The sequence below is a fragment of the Lagenorhynchus albirostris genome, chromosome 20 (assembly GCF_949774975.1).
Source record: "Lagenorhynchus albirostris chromosome 20, mLagAlb1.1, whole genome shotgun sequence".
Taxonomy (NCBI): Eukaryota; Metazoa; Chordata; class Mammalia; order Artiodactyla; family Delphinidae; genus Lagenorhynchus; species Lagenorhynchus albirostris.
In genome coordinates, this window is record NC_083114.1 from 39,030,910 (window position 1) to 39,052,299 (window position 21,390).

Consider the following 21,390-nt stretch of genomic DNA (forward strand, 5'->3'; position numbering starts at 1 on the left):
TTTTTAAATTTATTTATTTATTCATTTTTGGCTGCATTGGGTCCTTGTTGCTGTGTGCGGGCTTTCTCTAGTTGTGGCGAGTGGGGGCTACTCTTAGTTGCAGTGCTCGGGCTTCTCATTGTGGTGGCTTCTCTTGTTGTGGAGCACGGGCTCTAGGCTCGCGGTCTTCAGTAGTTGCAGCACGCGGGCTCTAGAACGTAGGCTCAGTAGTTGTGGTGCACAGGCTTAGTTGCTCCGGGGCATGGGGGATCTTCCCGAACCAGGGCTCAAACCCGTGTTCCCTGCGTTGGCAGGCGGATTCTTAACCACTGCACCACCAGGGAAACCCAAACTGTGTTAAGATCTTAAAGGAAGAACTCCCTATCATATTCTTGAATGGGAAGGAAAATATTATATAAATTCCCTCATATTAATGTAGAAAACCAATCAATTAAAATTGTGGTACTGGCGATAAAAAAAAAGATGAAAGAAACAGAACACAGTTCAAAACAGACCTTTGAATTCAGTTAATTGGTTTTATGACAGAAATGGCATTTCAAAACCAGTGGGGAGAAGATGAACTATCAATATGTGGGAAAATTCAGTTAAAACTCTACCTTATATAATAAGCTCTAGGTATGTTAAAAACTTAGATTTTACAAAAATTAATGTAGCAAGATATGGAAGAATATTTATGATCTTGGGATAGGAGACCCTTTTTTAAATAAACACCAAGAAACACTGGACAAGCCCATTCAATGAAAACCTTTGCAAATATATGGGTACACAAAGGGTTAGTATCCAATATATAGAATGCCTAAAGGGATTAAAAAACAAACAAAAAAAGGCACGAACTAATTTTTAAAACTTGACAAAGGATAAAATAAACAAGAAAGAAAAATTTCTTTCTTATGGAAGAAACACATGAGATCAATAAAACATTAAGACTAAAACAAGAAGATACTCAACTTCAGTAGTAATGCGGGAAATACAAAATATAATAAAACACAATTTTCCTTCTATCACTGAAAAACTTTAAAGTTGGGAAATATCACATGTTGGTAAAGATGTGGAGAAACAAGTTCACTCACACACTATGGGCCAAAACATAAATTAGGAAGGCAATTTGACAATATCTGATAAACTTAATAATCATATATTCCCTATGACCCAGAAAACCCTCTTCTTGGTATTTAACATAAAGGAACACTTGCACATATATAAGAACATTCATTGCATTTGTGTTTGTGATGCAAAGGAGAAAACCTAAAGGTTAATTAATAGCTAGCTATACAAACTAGAATATTCATAGAATAGAATATTATGTAACTGTGAAAAGAAATATATCTAACAGACCTCTAAGACATATCGTAGTTAAAATTTCTGAATGCCAGATACAGTATGAGGCAACTTACATAAACACACACACAGAAAACTAAGGCTATGTAAAAGCACAGAAAAAGACTTGCAAGGACACTCATCAAATTTAAAATTGGTCCTTATCTCTCTCTCTTTTTTTTGGTTTCCCCCTCTTTAAATTAATTAATTTTTTATTGAAGTATAGTTGATTTACAATGTTGTGTTAGCTACTGCTGTACAGCAATGTGTATATGTTATACATATACACACATTCTTTTTTTTTAATTCTTTTCCATTTTGGTTTATCATAGGATATTGAATATAGTTCTCTGTGCTACACAGTAGGATCTTGTTGTTTATCTGGCCCTTATCTCTTTAGGTGGAGAGGATCAGGATTATGGGCAGTATAAAAAGGAATTATCATACTCAAAATGTTTTAATTTTTAAAGAAAAATGTATCCACATATTTCTTATATAAATTAAAACTTACTATAATTTTTTAAAAGAAGAAAAAAGCGAGTTTCTAAACTGTATGTCCAGCATAATTTTGCTTGATCATAAAATGTGAACATATCCATACATATTAAATAGATAAATAATTTTTAAAAGGATACATATTAAACAGTTAACAATTGTTCTTCTAGAGAACAGAGAGATGGAGGAATTGCTTTTCACTTGAAACTCACTTTAAGGTGCATAGTAAATTATAATTTAACTTCTCTTCCAAGAACAAATACTAAAGCAACAACTTAATTTAACCCCCACTACCAGTCCCAAATTAAATCATAGGCCTATAACTGTCTTATTTTTGCAAAATACAAGTGGGCAGAAGAAAGACACGTCCCTGAAACACATTAAACTGAGAGATCTGAGGCTACTTTAGGACGGCCAAAGCAGATGATGCTAAAACTGACTTTGTCTAAAATAATGGTACACTTCACAGAGATTGCATGCCATTTAATAAGCCATAGTCCAACCCAGCCACAGTAAATAAAAGCTACAAGAAAGTTTACTAGGCTAATTCTTGGTTAAGTTTCACTTAGATTTCAATTTGATCATTTCCTTTTTAGTGCCACTGGCGTTAAGCAAAACAACTACTTACAAATACTATTTGGCTGGCTATGCACCTTCAACATGAATGCGTATCCAGGCCTAATTCCACAAGAGAAAAACATTATTTCCAATTAAGATAATGTGGAGTGGCATGGACATATATACACTACCAAATGTAAAATAGATAGCTAGTGGGGAAGCAACCGCATAGCACAGGGAGACCAGCTCGGTGCTTTGTGACCACCTAGAGGGGTGGGATAGGGAGGGTGGGAGGGAGATGCCAAGAGGGAGGAGATATGGGGATATATGTACATGTATAGCTGATTCACTCTGCTATAAAGCAGAAACTAACACACCCCTGCAAAGCATTTATATCCCAATAAAGATGTTAAAAAAATAAAAAGGATAATGTGGAGCATATATATTCTCCCCTGGTTCCCAGCCTCATGTTGAATTGAATCCTGTAGTTTTTCATTTTGTTAATTCATCTCTGAAACAGTATCGTTACTGGAAATACCGACAAGACCCCAGTCACTTGACAACAGCCAGAACATGTAAAGTATAGAAAAATAAAACTGGATCCTAGGTAGGTATATAGTATAGACAAGACTAAAAAGGTAATGTAGTGAATTATCACACATTTCATATAAATATATATTTGATAGCTGTTAGAAGAGTCAGATAGATCTTGGCCATAACTCCAGAACAGCTTGCATTTTATGGATGGGATCATTTTTAATGCAAATTTCAGATTATTTAAATAATTTAAACACTCTAGAAGACGGTAATATTGCTTCTTGGTATTCTTTCTGATATTAAACTTTTTTTATTCTACTAAACCTACTTGATCTTTATCTAGACATGTCTGTTTATTCATAAAATACTATATCCTAAATGTTTACTATTTTTCACTCAACAGTGGTATACTGCTACCTTTCATCTTTAATAATATATTATGATAAATTGAGTAAAATGCTGCCCAGACTTTATACATCAAGCCTAAGAGCAAAACTTGCAAAGAGGCTGAACATGAAGCCTTATAAACTTATATTCAAGATTCTACAAATACTTATTATAAAACTTTTAGTATCTCACTCCTAGTTCTCATGAGGAAGAATTACAGTAAAGAAGGTAATCAAATCAGTTTTATTCAACATATGAATGATACGCTAACAGCTTTTGCTACAAATGTAATTTATTACATAGGTATCTGAAAGGAATTTACAACTTAGCGTGATTTATCCAGAATATTTGTTCATGGCTGTTTAAGAGTTACTTAAGTTGGCTAGTAAGCCAAAGTACAGGTTCAATGCCCATGTTTTGCAGTCCCCACAAAATTAACTTTGCTCAATTCTTTCACCACAAACTCAAGTGTTAATCAACCCTAACCAAACATCTTATAAATACTTGCTATGGATCAAAAGAATAACAATGGGTAAACTGTTCACAACAACCCATTCTCGGGGCTTCCCTGGTGGTGCAGTGGTTAAGAATCCGCCTGCCAATGCAGGGGACATGGGTTCGAGCCCTGGCCTGGGATGATCCCACATGCCACGAAGCAACTAAGCCAATGAGCCACAACCACTGAGCCTGCGCTCCAGGGCTCGCGAGCCACAACTACTGAGCCCATGTGCCACAACTACTGAAGCCTGTGCGCCTAGAGCCTGTGCTCCACAACAAGAAAAGCCACTGCAATGAGAAGCCCGCGCACTGCAATGAAGAGTAGCCCCTGCTCGTTGCAACCAGAGAAAGCCCGTGCACAGCAACAAAGACCCAACAAAGCCAAAAATAAAAATAAAAAATAATAATAATTATTTTTTTTTTTTTGCAGTATGCAGGCCTCTCACTGCTGTGGCCTCTCCCGTTGCGGAGCACAGGCTCCGGACGCACAGGCTCAGCGGCCATGGCTCACGGGCCCAGCCACTCCACACCATGTGGGATCTTCCAGGACTGGGGCACAAACCCGTGTCCCCTGCATCGGCAGGCGGACTCTCAACCACTGCACCACCAGGAAAGCCCCAAAAAAATTTTTAAATAAAATTAAAAAAACAACCCATTCTCAGCTGATTCACTTCACTGTACAGCAGAAACTAACACAACATTGTAAAGCAATTATACTCCAATGAATGAAAGAAAGAAAGAAAGAAAGAAAGAAAGAAAGAAAGAAAGAAAGAAAGAAAGAAAGAAAGAAAGAAAAAAAGAAAAAGAAAGCAAGCAAACAAAAAAAAAAATTCTCAGTCAGCATGCCCTAGAGGCAAGTATAAGAAACTTCAAGTCAACTGGATTAAAGTTCTGGCTTTTATACTCAGCTATTTAACGTTGGTAAAATAACAGCCTTCCAGAGTATCTGCTTTCCTACCTATAAAATAGCAGAAAAATATCCCCTACCTAACATACAAGATTTTTTTTAAGTTCAAATGAAATCATAAATGGGAACATGTTCTTTAATGTGTAAAACACTATATTAAGTGGTTATTTAAGGCAGTTCAAAATATGTGCCCTACTAAAGGAAGGTTAGCAGGATGCCCTCCATAAATGAGGGTCAGTATTATTCAGTCATTCATAAATTCCTTAACAAAATTTATTCTTTGCTTTAAAAACAAATGGAACAATATGTGTATAACTACCTACTATATAATTAATTCCTGGAATTACTGGTGAAAGTGTTACTTTCCTGTTACTCTTCTTCTAACCCTGTTTAATTTCTGCTTACATCTCTGAGAAATGTCCAGCTTTAGAGAAGAGCAGTTACTCTGATTAGCTCTATCATTAGTAGTCCCACTGTTTTGTTTCCCTAAAGATGTACCAGTAAAACCAAAGAAATTACTAATGAAAACATGCCTCTTTTCCCTTGGTTGTCCCTGGTACAGATAAGTATAAGTAATTCATACCTGTATTTTTTAAAATAAATTTTGGACTTCCCTGGTGGCACAGTGGTTGAGAGTCCACCTGCCAATGCAGGGGACACGGGTTCGAGCCCTGGTCTGGGAAGATCCCACATGCTGCGGAGCAACTAAGCTGGTGCGCCACAACTGCTAAGCCTGTGCTCTAGAGCCCGCAAGCCACAGCTGCTGAGCCCATGTGCCACAACTACTGACGCCCACGCACCTAAAGTCCATGCTCCGCAACAAGAGAAGCCACTGCAAGGAGAAGCCCACATGTCACAACGAAGAGTAGCCCCCACTCGCCCCAACTAGTGAAAGCCTGCGTGCAGCAAACGAAGACCCAATGCAGCCAAAAATAAATAAATAAATAATAAATTTATTAAAAAAATAAATTCTTACACCTGACAGTAGAGTGCTAATATTTTTTAAAAGCAGCCTCAATGGATTTTTTCTTTTAAAAGCACTAAATAAAATGTAATGCGTTTCATATAAGCAGCATGAGGATCACAGAAAGTGTGAATGCTTTTCATGAAATTGGTTCTTATCACGCTCCCATATAGCTATCACTGCATTTACCAGAACCCACTAAATTATTTTTCTCATGCAGTTTTCTTCTTAACTAGACAACAAACTCCCTGAGGAAAAGACAATGCTTTGGAGCAGCTTTGTACCTCTAACACCTATCAATATCTGACACATATTGGTGCTAAATAAAATCTGAAGAGAACTGAACTATCAATACCATGCCCTGGTTTTCTTTTTCTTTTTAATTTATTTATTTTATTTATTTATTTTTAGCTGTGTTGGGTATTCGTTGCTGCGCGGGGGCTTTCTCTAGTTGCAGCGAGCAGGGGCTACTCTTTGTTGAGGTGCGAGGGCTTCTCACTGCAGTGGCTTCTCTTGTTGCGGAGCACGGGCTCTAGGCATGCAGGCTTCAGTAGTTGTAGCACGCGGGCTCAGTAGTTGTGGCTCACGGGCTCTAGAGCTCAGGCTCACTAGCTGTGGCACACGGGCTTTGTTGCTCCACGGCATGTGGGATCTTCCTGGACCAGGGCTTGAACCCGTGTCCCCTGCATTGGCAGGCGGATTCTTAACCACTGCACCACCAGGGAAGCCCGCCCTGGTTTTCTATAATGAGATTTTCTGTGCCCCGACAAGGTCAGATAAGCTTTGGTGAGTTCCCAGACATATTTGTTCTTGGTAGTTTGAGAGGCTGTAGTGTGGTGTGGTGGTTTCATTAGTAAAACTGAATGTATCTGATTCATGTAAAACGTACAAGTTGTAAAAGAACTGTATTTTAGGTGCTATACATTAAATATTGCTCCTGTTTCTAGGGCTGAAACATCTAGGATAGGATATAAACTTACGAAGAGATATTGGTTTTATAATGGCAAATCTATGGTATGTAAATTGATTTCCCAGCTTGCAAATACAAGTTAACTTTGTACTCTTTATCCCAGTGTTTCAAGGGATTAGTACTGTACAACAAACTTCACTGGTGATTCTGATTAGACATTCAGGTTGTTACTTATTTATCTCTACTATGGAATTCAGTTGCCATAAATTAAATTTAGTTTCATTTATTTCTCCTTAATAATACCCATTTAACTCAGGGAGTACTAGAGGTTTTAGGTTTAATCTTTTTTGTTTCTATTGAGGTATAATTGGCATACAACATTATATTAGGTTTAATCTTTAACATTAATCCAGTTTGTATTAAGACAGGGAAATAGATATTGGAAATCTTATTTTAGAGCTGTAAAGACAGAGAAGTAAGTGGTTTTCCCCAGCGTTCAGTTTGAGTTCACCGTACTGTCAACATTAGGCCCCTTGAGTTCTTGATTCCTATAGGCCAAACTTTTCTGTCTGGACCATTTAGGGCCTATAATCCACCTTCTGAGGCAAAAAATCTAAATACAATTTTTCTTTCTTAAGGAACGTGTTGACCTCAGTAAAACTGCATTTTTTGTTGTTGTGTAGATCTAGATTTGGGAAGCTGTTTTTGTATAACTCCAGTCAGCTGTGACTAAGAACACTGAATATAAAGTCCTTTATCTTCCTGAAGTTACCATTCATGATAATGTTAGGAAAGTTACATTATTAAATAAATGCTTTAACTTATCCAAGGATACTTGCAAAATATATCATGTTTCCTTCCTACAAACGGGTTGCAGAAGTAAGTTATGATGTGATTTTTGCAACGTGTCTTCAAATGAAGGACATGTAAATAATTTTCCAAATAAACTGATAAGGATGAGTGTGGGGAAAGGGTATTAGCAATGCGGTGCTCTTTTAAAAAAATAAATGCATCCCTACTTACTTGTCCATGTTCAGTCATGCCATAGCTTTATTTTCTACAAATCAGAGATGGAAGAATGACCAGTTTCTGGGGTAAAAGCTGACTGTTTTAAATGTCAACTTACAATTTAGTTCCAGATTCTCATCTTAGGAGACATATATCCACATTTGCCTAACAATGAATGCAATAATGGTTACAGTATAAACTCCAAATTGAAACACTGTTAATTACTGTTCAACTACATTGGTTAAAATTCATAGATGTTCCTGTTCAATAAACCTGATATATAAAATTGAATCAGATGAAAAGAGATCATTAGTTACATTCTTTCCTTTTAATACACTTTTTCCCAGCCAGGGTTCAAACTCAGACTTCAAAGCTAATGCTCTTAAATAGGTTCTCTATATATAAATACATAAATTCCATAAATATTAAAAACTGAATCATAACACCCTAAACTCCAGGATATCACACAATCATATCCATTCCTCACTCCCTTGGCAAAGGTCATTTGGACAGATACACCATAGTTGTATATACATATACATGTACATATGGTTTACACGTACTTGTGGTATATACACATACCATACTTTTTGTCTTTTTCTTTTGCCAGTGCCCACCTCCATTTTCATCAAAATTCAGGGCAAAAACAAGCAGGAATCCAAAGCAGAATATAGGTTCAGGTCACAAAGGCTAAGTAAGTGTTTTGTGTTTAACAGCAGTTAAAAACAAAGAAATGTAAGAACACTGGCAATAAATTGAATATCTAATATCTAACTCACAGCAAGTTGGGGGATTTATTTACAGAGAATCACAGAATTTCCATGTGAGAAGGAACCTTAGAGTTCAGATAGTGGGGTCCAGAAGGCAATTAACCCAAGGTCACATAGATACACACGTGTATGTGTATGTAATATACATACACGTGTATTTCATAGTTCAGAAGTTACTTCCCCCTGTAAAATCCTAAAGACATCATCTTAACGTTTTCATTTTCTTTTTTTTTAAATTAATTGATTTATTTTATCTTATTTTTTGTCTGCATTGCATCTTTGTTGCTGCACATGGGCTTTCCCTAGTCGCAGTGAGCAGGGCTACTCTATCTATCTATCTATCTATCTATCTATCTATCTATCTATTTATTTATGGCTGTGTTGGGTCTTCGTTTCCGTGCAAGGGCTTTCTCTAGTTGTGGCAAGCGGGGGCCACTCTTCATCGCGGTGCGCAGGCCTCTCACTATCGTGGCCTCTATTGTTGTGGAGCACGGGCTCCAGACGTGCAGGCTCAGTAATTGTGCCTCATGGGCCCAGCCACTCTGCGGCATGTAGGATCCTCCCAGACCAGGGCTCGAACCCGTGTCCCCTGCATTGGCAGGCAGATTCTCAACCACTGAGCCACCAGGGAAGCCCCAGGGCTACTCTTCATTGCGGTGCGCAGGATACTCATTGTGGTGGCTTCTCTTGTTGCGGAGCACAGACTCCAGGGGCGTGGGCTTCAGTGGTTGTGGCACGTGGGCTCAGTAGTAGCTGTGGCTCACGGGCTCTAGAGCACAGGCTCAGTAGTTGTGGCGCACGGGTTTAGTTGCTCTGCATCATGTGGGATCTTCCCAGACCAGGGCTCGAACCCATGTCCCCTGCACTGGCAGGAGGATTCGTAACCACTGCGCCACCAGGGAAGTCCCATCTTAATGTTTCCATCCTCTCCTTACTCAAATTAATTTCAAAATTAGAACATTAAAGTACATAGATGATCTAGTTCAAAAAATAAGATGACAAAAAAATGGATAACGTATTCTAACAAAAAACTCTGGAAAACCTTGCAGCTAACATTTATAGTTAATATTAAATTGTTAATTTTCTCTTTTTTTTAACATGTTTATTGGAGTATAATTGCTTTACACTGTTACATTAGTTTCTGCTTTATAACAAAGTGAATCAGCTATATGTATACATATATCCCCATATCCCCTCCCTCTTGTATCTCCCTCCCACCCTCCGTATCCCACCCCTCTAGGTGCTCTCAGGGAGTTGGTCTCCCTGTGCTATGCGGCTGCTTCCTATCAGCTATCTATTTTACATTTGGTAGTATATATATGTCAATGCCATTCTCTCACTTCGTCCCAGCTTACCCTTCCCCCTCCCTGTGTCCTCAAGTCCATTCTCTATGTCTGCATCTTTATTCCTGTCCTGCCCCTAGGTTCTTCAGAAATATATTTTTTTAACTGTTAATTTTCAAGGAACTGCAAATCCCTTCTCTTTTTTTTCCTTTCACCCCACCCACCTCAAAAAAGGAAAAAAGAAAACAAAGAACAAAACAAATTTGGCTCTTCGCTGGTAACTGCAATTCAGGACACAGGCAGTTGGCGATGACCTTTCCAGGGCCTAAACTGTCAACCAAGGATGACAGAAAGAAAGCATAAAAGAAGAGGTACTCTACATTTAAAAACCTGCCCTAATCTAGAAATTTACTGCTTTCTTTTGGCCTGTCCCTCCTGCCACATAAATACCTTCATACTGCATATAGTAAAAAAAAAAAAAAAGTACTCAGAATAGCTATACCTATGGCATATTCTTATTATTGTAAATTGTAGTAAAACTGAGAATGCTTTTCCATTTTTTACTTTTGAATGATCATGAAGAGTTAGTATATGCACCCCTTGTTGTTCTAACCCATTCTGAAAGTACAACTCTTTTCATGTCAGCAAAGATCTCCCACTTTCTCAGTCCCCGAGATATCTATTTCTTCTTGGTGGGAAAAAAAAAACAAAGAAACCCTTGGCTACAAATTCTAAGATAGGGAATAAACCACAGTCTGACTCTGAATTCTTGAGTTTTGTCTGTGCATGTACCCATAATTATCCACTCTTGTTAAAATATAATTAATTTATAACTCTTTAAGTCATGTAGGAAATATTATATAAAAATAAAGTAGCAGAATAAATCAAAAATAAATAAATAAATGATCGTGAAATTATATCTGCCTGCATCCTTCAGTTAATCAGAAAGTTACACTCACCAACAAATATCACAATAGCTTTTACATTTGATTATATAAAACTGGGCAGGCATTCGATATATTGCCAACCTTCACCTCCTTGTTACTAGATATTTCTGTCTTAGCACCAAAGTAATGCATAAAATCAATTTACTATTTACTTTCAGTGTTCTATTTCCCTTTTTTTACTTTTTACTAGAAATTCCTGGGATCAAGGATAAAAATGACAGAAGACATTGCCAATATATGTTTCATAACTGACTAAACCCTTGTCTACCATGTTTTAATAGGTGACTTTTACCTCAGAGCAACTTAGAAGACAGCAAAATGGATTAAATTACTTACATTTCCACCTGATTACAACTGTCAGATATGAGGCTTATTAAAGCCAACAGAATATCATAAAATCAAATTGGAGGAAATATGATTCGGGAATAAATAGGTTACTTACCTATAGCTTTAAATCACATGCCTGCTAAATCGTTACTCGATATGTGCTGAAAATAACTAGCCAGCAAAGCCATTCTTTTAACAGAAATAGTCTTCAAAAGCTAATGCAAATCTGTTTTGGATTTATTACCTTTGAATACATACCTTTCTTTTTAAAGTTATATAATAAAGCAACATGAATCAAGCATAAATACTACTGCATAGTTCAATACCACCACCTACTGTAGTTGCTATTAAGTTAAAATCTTTTTATCAAATGGGTTCAAGTGCATTAAGACGTAAAACTATAAAACCACAGGTGGATGCCTTCATTTTTCTGAGGCAATTTTTGGGTAGGGGTCTGATCTAAGAATTCACTAAGTCTGGGATATTAAATAGGAAAACTGTGTAAAGACAACTGCACAAGCAGCTAAATTTGGTCAGTTTAAGGGCATTCTTTCTTCTTCCTCCCTCCCTTGGATTTTCCTGGTGTAACGGAATATTTTATTTTGGACATCTAAAAATACCCTTGCAAGACCACAGTATTAGTTAGATTACTGAAATTTTTAATTTAGTTTCCAATCTGTCACCAGTTGGGAAACAGTAATCTAAGGGCTAGCAGTAACAAAAGTACTCATTAATTTAGAAGAAATATGAGACCAAAATTTCAAAAGAGGCAACTCTGAGGATGAAAATTGAAGGATTTTTTAAAATTAAGATTAAAAAACAACACCAATACTAACAGCTAAAACTGACAAAAGGCCTAGAACATGAAGACATGACTTTAAAAGTGTGGATACTTCTAACAGAAATACTGCTTTAATGAATGAAAATCTTCAATGTAGAAACAGATTACATCGGGGCTTCCCTGGTGGCACAGTGCTTGAGAATCCGCCTGCCAATGCAGGGGACACGGGTTTGAGCCCTGGTCCGGGAAGATCCCACACGCCGCAGAGCAACTAAGCCCGTGTGCCACAACTGCTGAGCCTGTGCTCTAGAGCCCGTGAGCCACAACTACTGAGCCCACGTGCCACAACTACTGAAGCCCGTGCGCCTAGAGCCCATGCTCCGCAATGAGAAGCCACCGCAATGAGAAGCCCGCGCACCACAACGAAGAGTAGCCCCTGCCCGCCGCAACTAGGGAAAGCCCGCACGCAGCAGCGAAGACCCAACACAGCCAAAAATGAATAAATAAGATAAATAAATTTATTTTTTAAAAAGAAATAGATCACATCTTATAACTAGGATTAAATATCAACAATACATCTTGTGAAGTTTTTGCCAAGTTAAAAAAATTTAATGACTTAATGGAAAGCATAATTTTCAATACATAACTGTTTATCTTATATATACTGTAGCAAGAGACAAACATATGTTTATTTTAAATAATGAATGACTACAATATAAGTACATGATACAGTGTACTGTGCTTCAAAAGGACCCATGATTATACAATAAAGAAATATCAGTAACATTATTCAAAAAAGGACAGATTGTCTGAATGGGCCTAAAAAGCCCAGACTTTTAATTTGGATTTTCTATAGTAATGTTAGATAATTGCTTTCAAACCAATCTCTAAAGCATTAAAAACAAAATTCCTTAGTTTTACTAGTACTCTTTCCCATTGCAAGGCCTTTCAAATAGAGTGACACAAATGACTCTCACCCACTGGAAAATATAACATTTTCCACATGCACCAACTTGGAAAATATGGTTATTTACTATGCAGAATGTTCTTTAGGTTAGAAGATAAAACCTTAAGGGAGAAAAAGGGTCATTACTGCAGTCTTAACTGTACTGTGTGACTGAGCCTACAAACTTTAACAAAATACTGGAGTGGCTATTTCAGAAGAAAGGACCAAGGTAGGCTTTTATTCAAAACTTACAGATTCATAGGATCTGGAACAAAAGGAACCTTAATAATTGATTCTAACTCCCTTTTCTTACAGAAGAGGTAAATGACCAAACCAGAGAAGTGAAAAGAGATGACCAAAGCTACAGTTAGTTGGTGACAAAAATCAAGGTTATCTAATATCCAGTTCTCTTAACTCCCAAAGCAGTATTTTCTTTCTGCCACAGAACAGTTTATGATTTTTCTTATTTTGGACAAATTGAAGCAATAAAATGAAGCAGGTAAAGAAATATTACAACCTAATCATACAAACTATAGTATTACAGATTTATCAGAGAGGCAGTGAGGTATAATGAAAAACAATAATGAACAGGGATTCAAAATACCCAAATTGGAACTCATCACTTCCTAGCTATGTGAGTCTTAACATCTCCGGGGACTGATTAAACTGTAAAATGGTATGTGAATGTCAGTGAATGTTACCACTATAACTTTTTTTTTTAAGTTATACTTTTTAATAAACCCAAATAAGAATTTTTTCCTCCAATAATACTACATTCTCATAATGGAGCTACTAAGAGTATGACAAGTGGAGAGTCCTAACTGAAAAAAATCTAAACTTGGATTCAAGGGCTAGCTTAGATATTTACACATGTCTGTCATTAATTTCACTATGTTAAGATAGCATTGGCTACAGCACTTAAAAAGAAGGATAGCTGTATTCTCTCGATAGCAAAAGCAAAATAAAATATACTGGATGAAGAACTTTAGGAAAGCTCTTTTCCACACATTTTATGGGCTTTTATACTATGTTATGCTAAAAACAGAGCAGAATGATAGAGTGGAGTAAAAAAAAAATTGCAGATTGGAATCTTGGCTCCCAAAAATACTAGCTGTGCAACTTGAATACTTCTTGGGCCCTAGCTTTCCTCAAAAGAGAATTGTGAGAATTAGAAGTAACCAAGGTAAGACATCTAGCTCAGTGCACCTGGCATACAGGACATATTTAATAATCATTATTAAATTTGAAAGGAAATCATCAAAATTTGCCACAAAACAAAGTGTACTGCAAGTAATATAAAAGTATTTGGGGCTTCCCTGGTGGCGCAGTGGTTGAGAGTCCACCTGCCGATGCAGGGGACACGGGTTCGTGCCCTGGTCCTGGAGGATCCCACATGCCGTGGAGCGGCTGGGCCTGTGAGCCATGGCTGCTGAGCCTGCGCGTCCGGAGCCTGTGCTCCGCAACGGGAGAGGCCACAACAGTGAGAGGCCCGCGTACCGAAGAAAAAAAAAAAAAAAGGATTTTAATGAATTTCAATTAGAAGACTAAGACAATTCAGTACGCATTATGTTAACTTATAAGGGTTATTATAGTACAGATTTAATGCCAAAGTGATACAGCAAAGAACAACAATAATTTTCACACCTCCATATCTTTTTTTAAACTCTTTTATCCAACAGTCATCTACTTGGCTATTCTACAGGATACTACATAGCTGCCTAACAGATACTCTTCTCCCTTGATTTTAACTTAAAATTTTTTTTTCTACAACTCTACCACTGAGTGTGAGATTTAAAGTGTGTGGCCTTCACTTACAACATCCAAAAGCATAATACACAGAATATTCCCTAAAAAAGGTTTTAAAGAATTAAATAAAAAACAATAAGCTTTAGTTACCTTCTGCCCAGAAAAAAAAATGTGGCCAAGAAAACAATCTTTCACTTTTTGTATTAACCATAACTAATTTGAAATTAGTTGTTATATATTTGCTATAGAAATTTCCCGCACTCACAAAAATTTTCAGAGCTATCTGCTTACCATCATAAAATTATCAGTCCTTTAAAAACCTGTGATTTTTGAGAATTAAAAAAATAATGTAAATATTTTAGATATGAAAAGGCTGCTTCATCTTATCTACATCTTTTATCCATTGAAAGTAAACATTTAAAATGTTTTCAACGAATTAGCAAGGTTTATTACTTCATGAGAGACCAAAGTTTATTGCTTTATTACCTGTAAATTAGGTCATTAAGGGGTAAATGACTTTAAGAAACATCAGACAATGAAACTCATTAACACATATCATTTCCAGTCCCTTCTCATTTTTATTTCAGCATGAACACTTCACTTCATAATAAGAGTAGCCTTTTGTTTACAAATAAACACTGCAGAAGAAGGAGTTTTCCCTCCCTTTTTATCTTAGACATGTTAAGAAAACTTTAGTTGTACCAATCAAGGTAAACAGACATGCTTGCAGGACTTCCCAGGCAGCACAGCAGTTAAGAACCCGCCTGCCAATTGAGGGGACATGGGTTCAAGCCCTGGTCCAGGAAAATCCCACATGCTGCGGAGCAACTAAGCCTGTGCGCCAGAACTAGCCGGTGTGCTGCAACTACTGAAGCCCACGTGCCTAGACCCCGTGCTCTGCAACAAGACAAGAAACCACAATGAGAAGCCTGCGCAGCACAATGAAGAGTAGCCCCCGCTCGCCACAACTAGAGAAAGCCCGCGCACAGCAACTAAGACCTAGCGCAGGCAAAAATAAAAATAAATTTAAAATAAATAAATTTATTTTAAAGACCCAGACATGCTCAAGAAAGCAATATATTCTCTTATTATTTTAGTACCACCAGTACAGATAAACTACAAATTAAAATATAAGATAATTACAAAAACAGGATATAGCAATGCATTTTTAAAGCACAAACTACAAAGAACTCTTTCCAACAATTACTCACACAACCTAAAAGTGAATAGCAAAATGATAAAGAGCTGACTGTAATGGCAAAAGGCCACCCTCCACTCAATTCTTCAGCATTTGGGTTTCAGTAATTTTAATGGCAGTCTGGACTTTTACAGTAGTACTGAATAGGAAACCATCATAAATTAAGTTTACTGGGTCTCTCTACACTAGGGCAACATAAAATTCTATTAAACACCAAAACATATCTACTATAATAATTCCTTCCCATGATGAAGGTAAATATGAAGACTCTAAGGAGACCAATTCCTTGATTTTTCTCCACTCCTGGCCTGCAACAGTAACACTGTAGCTCTGCAGTTAAACTCTCCCCAACACTCCCTGTCTTGATCTTTATGGGCAAATTAAAATATTTTTCCCATAAGCATAAAAAGAAATCAAGGAATAGACTAAACTGAAGACCTTGGGTAACAATTTCATCCTCTGCAACTAGTTGGCAAGCTTCCTGAAACTTCTGTCTCACCGTCTTACAATTTCATCCTTCAAATGGAAATGAAGAAAAACACCAAGTGAGATGTACACTGAGCTGTGAGTGATCCCAGGTCAGCCTGATTCTCTGCCAAAAAAGGCCAGGCAACATTTACTCTTCTTGCTGTAGTTTCTTTCTCTTTCTTATCCCCTCAAAACACCTTCCCGTATATTACTATACTACTGTAATTCACCTGTAGCTACGATACTTCACTTCCCAAAGGAACCACTTCCTGACACTGACTACTCTCTAAAGACGCTTTCGGATGTTTTATTTCCTCACCCATTCCTTAATTACATTACTATAAACCTCTCTCGCCAGAGGTGGAGTTCTTAGAGACAAAGAGACTTGAATGGATTTTAAGTCTCTCAGAACTTCGTCCCAACCTCAAAGCCTGTACACGTCTAAGAGTTCCCAGAAACAATGAGCTACAAAAGTACAGACTAAACGGGAAAGAAGAGGAAGTATCAGAACAATACCCAAAGCAAACAGCACCGAAAACTCGTGGTCGTCTCTATCATCTCAGTCTACCACCCCCACTTCCCTAGTTTAACCAAGGTCTCTCAAACTCGGAGAAAAGCCCCCTAGCCCATAATTTCCCCCTCGCTTCACGAAGAAAGTGGCAGAAAGAAATGAAGCTAGCTCCCTCCGGTCGATCGGAGCTGTGATGCTTTTTCTGCCGGGTGAAGGGAGGCAAGCCAAGGGTTGTGTAAAGAATGGAAAGCTGAGTGATACTGGGGGGAGGGGGAATTAGGGCGCCAGAGCTAATCCCCCGCCGGGGCCCCGCTGGTGGAAGAGGCAGGAGGCGACCGGTCGGGAGGAAGAGGGAAGCCGGGCTGCACTGGGCTTTCGGGTCGCGAAAAGGGGGAGAGAAGTCTGGCAGTCCTAGAGGCCGGGGGGTGACGGCGCCAGACAAGGGAGGAGGCTCAGTGCGGAGCGAATTTTTCGGGGCACGAGAGAGGGAATCGCCTTCCTCCCGCCACCCTAGCCCCCTCCAAGCGCACACCTCAAACCTGCTCTTGGTCACTCCGTTCACGTCCCTCCTCATGGGGCCGGCGGGTGCGGCCGGGGCCGGGCGCTGCGGCGTGCGGAGTGCAAAGACTGGGGGCCCCGGGCAGGCCCGTGAGTTCCGGCACCGAGAGGAGGCAGAGGAGCTGCGGGCAGGGGCCGTCGGCGGGGAGGAGAGACCTCTCGACTCCGGCAGGGCCTCCTCCACCTCCCGCGGTGTGGCGACGACTGCTCGTCGCTAGCTCTTCTCTCTCCTCAACCTCAACTTCAACCCAAAACAAAAACACTCCCCACCTACCAGCAACGCCGCTCCTCATTGGGCAGAGCCGCCCGGGCCTCGGAACTGCGTGGGGAGGGGGAGGAGGAGGAGCGCGCGGCGGCGGCGGCGGCGGCGGTGGCGGCGGCGGCGGCGGCGGCGGCGCAGGACCACCCCTCCCCCACCCCCGGGTGCAGCCGGCGACCATCAGCCCGGGAGCAGCCGGAGCGCGGCGGCGGCGGCGGCGGCGGCGGCGGCGGCGGCGGCGGCGGCACGAGCCCGCTCTCGCCTCCAAGGCAGGAAAGCCCACCGCGAGAAGGAGAGGCAGGGAAGTGCCTATGTGTCTGTGTGTATTTATGTATGGGAGGGGCTGTGGGGCGGATGCGAGTGCGCGCGTGCTCGCCGACCCGTGAGAGAAGAGAAAGCAGGACAACTGCACACAGCACCCGAGCCCACTCTCCTCTCCTCCGCGGGCGAACAGCACGCACCAACTCACTAAGCACTTGAGCTGTCTGTCTTGTCCTCCCAGCCCCCTAAGTCTTGTCGCTTCCCCGATAGCCTGTGCTGGCGCACATGTCCTTCCCAGCCACCCAACTCCCTTCCCCTATCACTCACTGTCGCCTTGAACCCAAAGTGCAGCAGGCGGTCCCTACTCGGAGCCATTTTCCTCGTCTCTGGTTGTCTCTAGATTGGGGCAGTGCTGCTGCCGCCGCCGCCGCCGCCGTTGCTGCCGCCTCCCCCGCCCCCGTGAATTGCATTACCGGGTGTTGCAGGGAGGCTTGGGGGGCCGCTGCGGAGCGTGGATCTTCCTGTGCATGGATCAGGAGGACAGAGGGACAATTGTGCTGCCCTCTGCTCCGGGGACGTGCGGCAAGGCGCACCTCGTGCCTTGGGGTCAGGGGGTGCAGCGCAGGAGCTGGGCGACCATTCCTTTAGCCGGGGGAGGGGCGCGCTTTGGTGGAGGTGGGGGCGGGTGAGGCAGAAAGGCCTCGGCTTCACCCGCTCCTCCGCCGCCCGACCGCCGCAGGCACCCAATGGGCTCTAGTGCCTACCCGCCCTCCAATCAGGGCTCTGGTTGGTGAGAACCTGATCATGACGCCACTTTGGCGGGAGAAACAAGCGTGTCTGAAGGAGCAGGCGGGGGCGCTTGCCCAGCCGTAACATTCATTATGACTCTTTCTATAGAAGCTAGATTGTGTCATATTTTAGCAACCCCAGCTCTCAAGGTCTCAAAACTTATGATCTAATTTCTATGAATTAACGAATAAGAATTTACCCTTAGAGCGACAAACTACAGAATTGTATCCCAAAGATAAAATATTAGAAACTATCATAAATTCTAGCAGTCCTGGCTGGACCACTTCTAACTGTATTACAAAGTAGATGAGTTTGTCTTCTTACCTCTTTTCACTTGCACATTCAGTGACTGGCTTATTAGGAATGTCTGATTAAGAGATGAGCTTATTTAAGAGCAACTAGTGCTGGAGATCTTTTAAAATAGGCATATTTTTGCTGGAAGGCTTATGAACCAACTCTTCAAGAACTTTTTTAAATTTTTTTATCCTAGAAAGGGCTTCCTAAGCAAGGAACCCAGCTTCAGAAACTCATTCTCAGGCCCACAAAGCCAGGTCTAGATGTTACAGCCTCCTCCCGTCCCAGATACTTTTACTGTTATTGCTTCAGTTCAGTCAAATAAGAACAGCATTTTAGTTGCATCTCATCTAAGAGCAGTTTTCTCCCAGCAAGCACTGCTGATGAATTTAGTGACGAAGGCCTGCAAAAGTTAGTAAAACTGGCTTGAGCAGATAAATCAGATGAAAACTTTCACGGGTCTGTTTCCCTAATTTCAATTATACTTTCCAGTTAATTTCAAGTAATACTCAGCAAAGACTTTTACTTTGTTAGTTAAAATTTTTTGACTGGACTTTTAAAAAGCTGAATAAACAAAAATTATTCAAAGGTTAAAAATTTATTACACATAGGCATGTTGCTTTTTATCAAAGAAATTTATTCGCATGTAAATAAACACGTTTTTGTAATGTTTGGGGGGAAAAAATCCCACAGATTTTTATCTACTTTCAAAAAAATGAAAAACCCCCAAGTATTTACAGAACGGCCATATGCACAGAAAATCAAATTTGAAAAGATTTTAGAAAAGACCCTCCCCATCTGCTCCTGATGTACATTTTTGAAACAAAATTTAAAGCTCAGCTTTTGCAACTGAGCATGTTTCCCAACCTAGCTTCTGATATGTTAAGTACTTCCTACCCCTCAAAAAACTAACTCAAGGGTAGAAATCAGGGGGGAGGGAGATTGGGGGGGAAAAAAAGGTAAAAGAAGATGAGATTGCTTAGGGATTGTGAATAATGAGTTTCCTATACTGGAATCTGCTTTAAGTGACTCAGCTGGATACTATGACTCACTGGCTCCCTGGAAGGTTTCTTTTGAGAATTCATAATAGTGCTGCCCTAAATTTTCAAACCTAGGCCTTAAGGAAAATCCTTCCAAGAGCCACCAACCTCAAGCCTAGTTTTGGCAATTATATCCTGCTTCATTCCCACCGCCTCCCCCCCCAATACTTGTTTTAAAAGAAATTGATTTTTGAACCTGGAATCTTCATGTACATCAGAGCAGGTTTTGACCAAGAACCCCTAACATGAAGCCAAAAGACAGAAGAGGAATCAGGTCAAACTAAGAATACATAAAGACTCCAGCAGCAGAAGATAGGTAGAAGTTGACTTCATGTCCTTGCCGTCTTTTGAAACAGGAGAATGAGTACACCTAGACAGGAGGGAGGTGTCCCAGGCTTGGTTTATTCTGCCTCTTCTCCTCCACCCTGTGGAGAAATGCAGTGCTCCCTGGTTCTCAGGCAGGGTGAAGCAGTTTAGCCCCGGCTCCCTGTTAAGCAAGTTCAGATGCTGGGTCAGTGTGTGGGGTGTGCCCATCGACAAGTCAGGGGCTTATCCTTCATCCAGATCCTAACTCGGGATTCTTTGATCTGGGATGAAGACAGAAAGAGAGAAAAAGCTTCCCAGTTTACTCATTTTGGTATTTGTTGGCTCTGCTTGGGGGAGCTGAGCCCCTGATACTATGCAGTACATTCCCCATAAGATTTTCCCCACCCAGACCAACTTAAAAACCATTTTTTTTTTCCTGCAGAAACCAATGGGATAGGATTCAAAACTAGGTGAGAAATCCAACCTGGTTGTGTGTCTGAGAGGCTGCTACTGTATCAGCATCACAAGATAAAGCACTCTGGTATCACCTTGCCCATGTCCTCCTTAGTGTCACCCAAGACATTTGACTCTGATACGGTAACCGATAACTTTTCTTGCTCCACTTTGCAATGTTTCGTTTCCTACTTCTTATTACCTTGGGACACAAAAGTGGCAGAGTTGTTGTGAGCTGATGACCAGAAAAGGGAGAACACTAAAGGAAATCAGAGACAGTCAGGAAAGAAAGCCAAAGCTGATTTTCCAACTCTATGCTAACTCCAACCTGCAGAAAGGGATGAATATAGAAATCTTCAATATCTGATGAAGTCACTCCATTTATCTCACACACATACATAACACACACACACACACACACACACACACACACAAATGAATCACCTGGCTTTTTTTTTTTTTTTTTTAATCCAGAAGAGTTGTGCTGGGGATCATGCCCCGTCCTGCTGACACAGAACCTGAATGGAATCATCAGGAATGGCACAGTGCAGGTGTCAAAATCAAAGTAAGGCCGCAGAATTTTGAGAGGACCCTCCAAATACTGAGAACTTGTGTTGCACTCAAATGGTCTCCTGGATTTCTATATTTATGAGAAGGGCTTCTTATTGATGTCCCCCAGAATCCAGACTCAGACCTGTTCCTCCAAAAAGGTCCAATTGTGTTGCTACATAGTAGCAAGGGTTTATCTTCATACCCACCTAGCATTCCAGGCCCCCGCCACATTACTTCAAGTGAGCGTGGAACTGTTTTAAGTGAACTATGGCTGCAAATTTTTTACTGTTTTATCTAAGGGAGCATACAATGGAATAATT

At 40.2% G+C, this 21,390-nt stretch overlaps 1 protein-coding gene across 3 annotated transcripts in view; it reads right to left on the reverse strand.

Annotated features, from left to right (window-relative positions):
- The window catches only part of FBXL20 (F-box and leucine rich repeat protein 20), a 113,792-nt gene extending 96,440 nt beyond the window's left edge, over positions 1 to 17,352 (reverse strand). For all 3 annotated transcript variants that reach the window (XM_060133767.1, XM_060133768.1, XM_060133766.1), the window contains exon 1: positions 17,091 to 17,352. In XM_060133767.1, the coding sequence (XP_059989750.1) occupies positions 17,091 to 17,132 (42 nt within the window). In that variant the 5' untranslated portion in view covers positions 17,133 to 17,352. The remainder of the gene's footprint in view (positions 1 to 17,090) is intronic.
- Between the last annotated feature and the right edge of the window lie 4,038 nt (positions 17,353 to 21,390).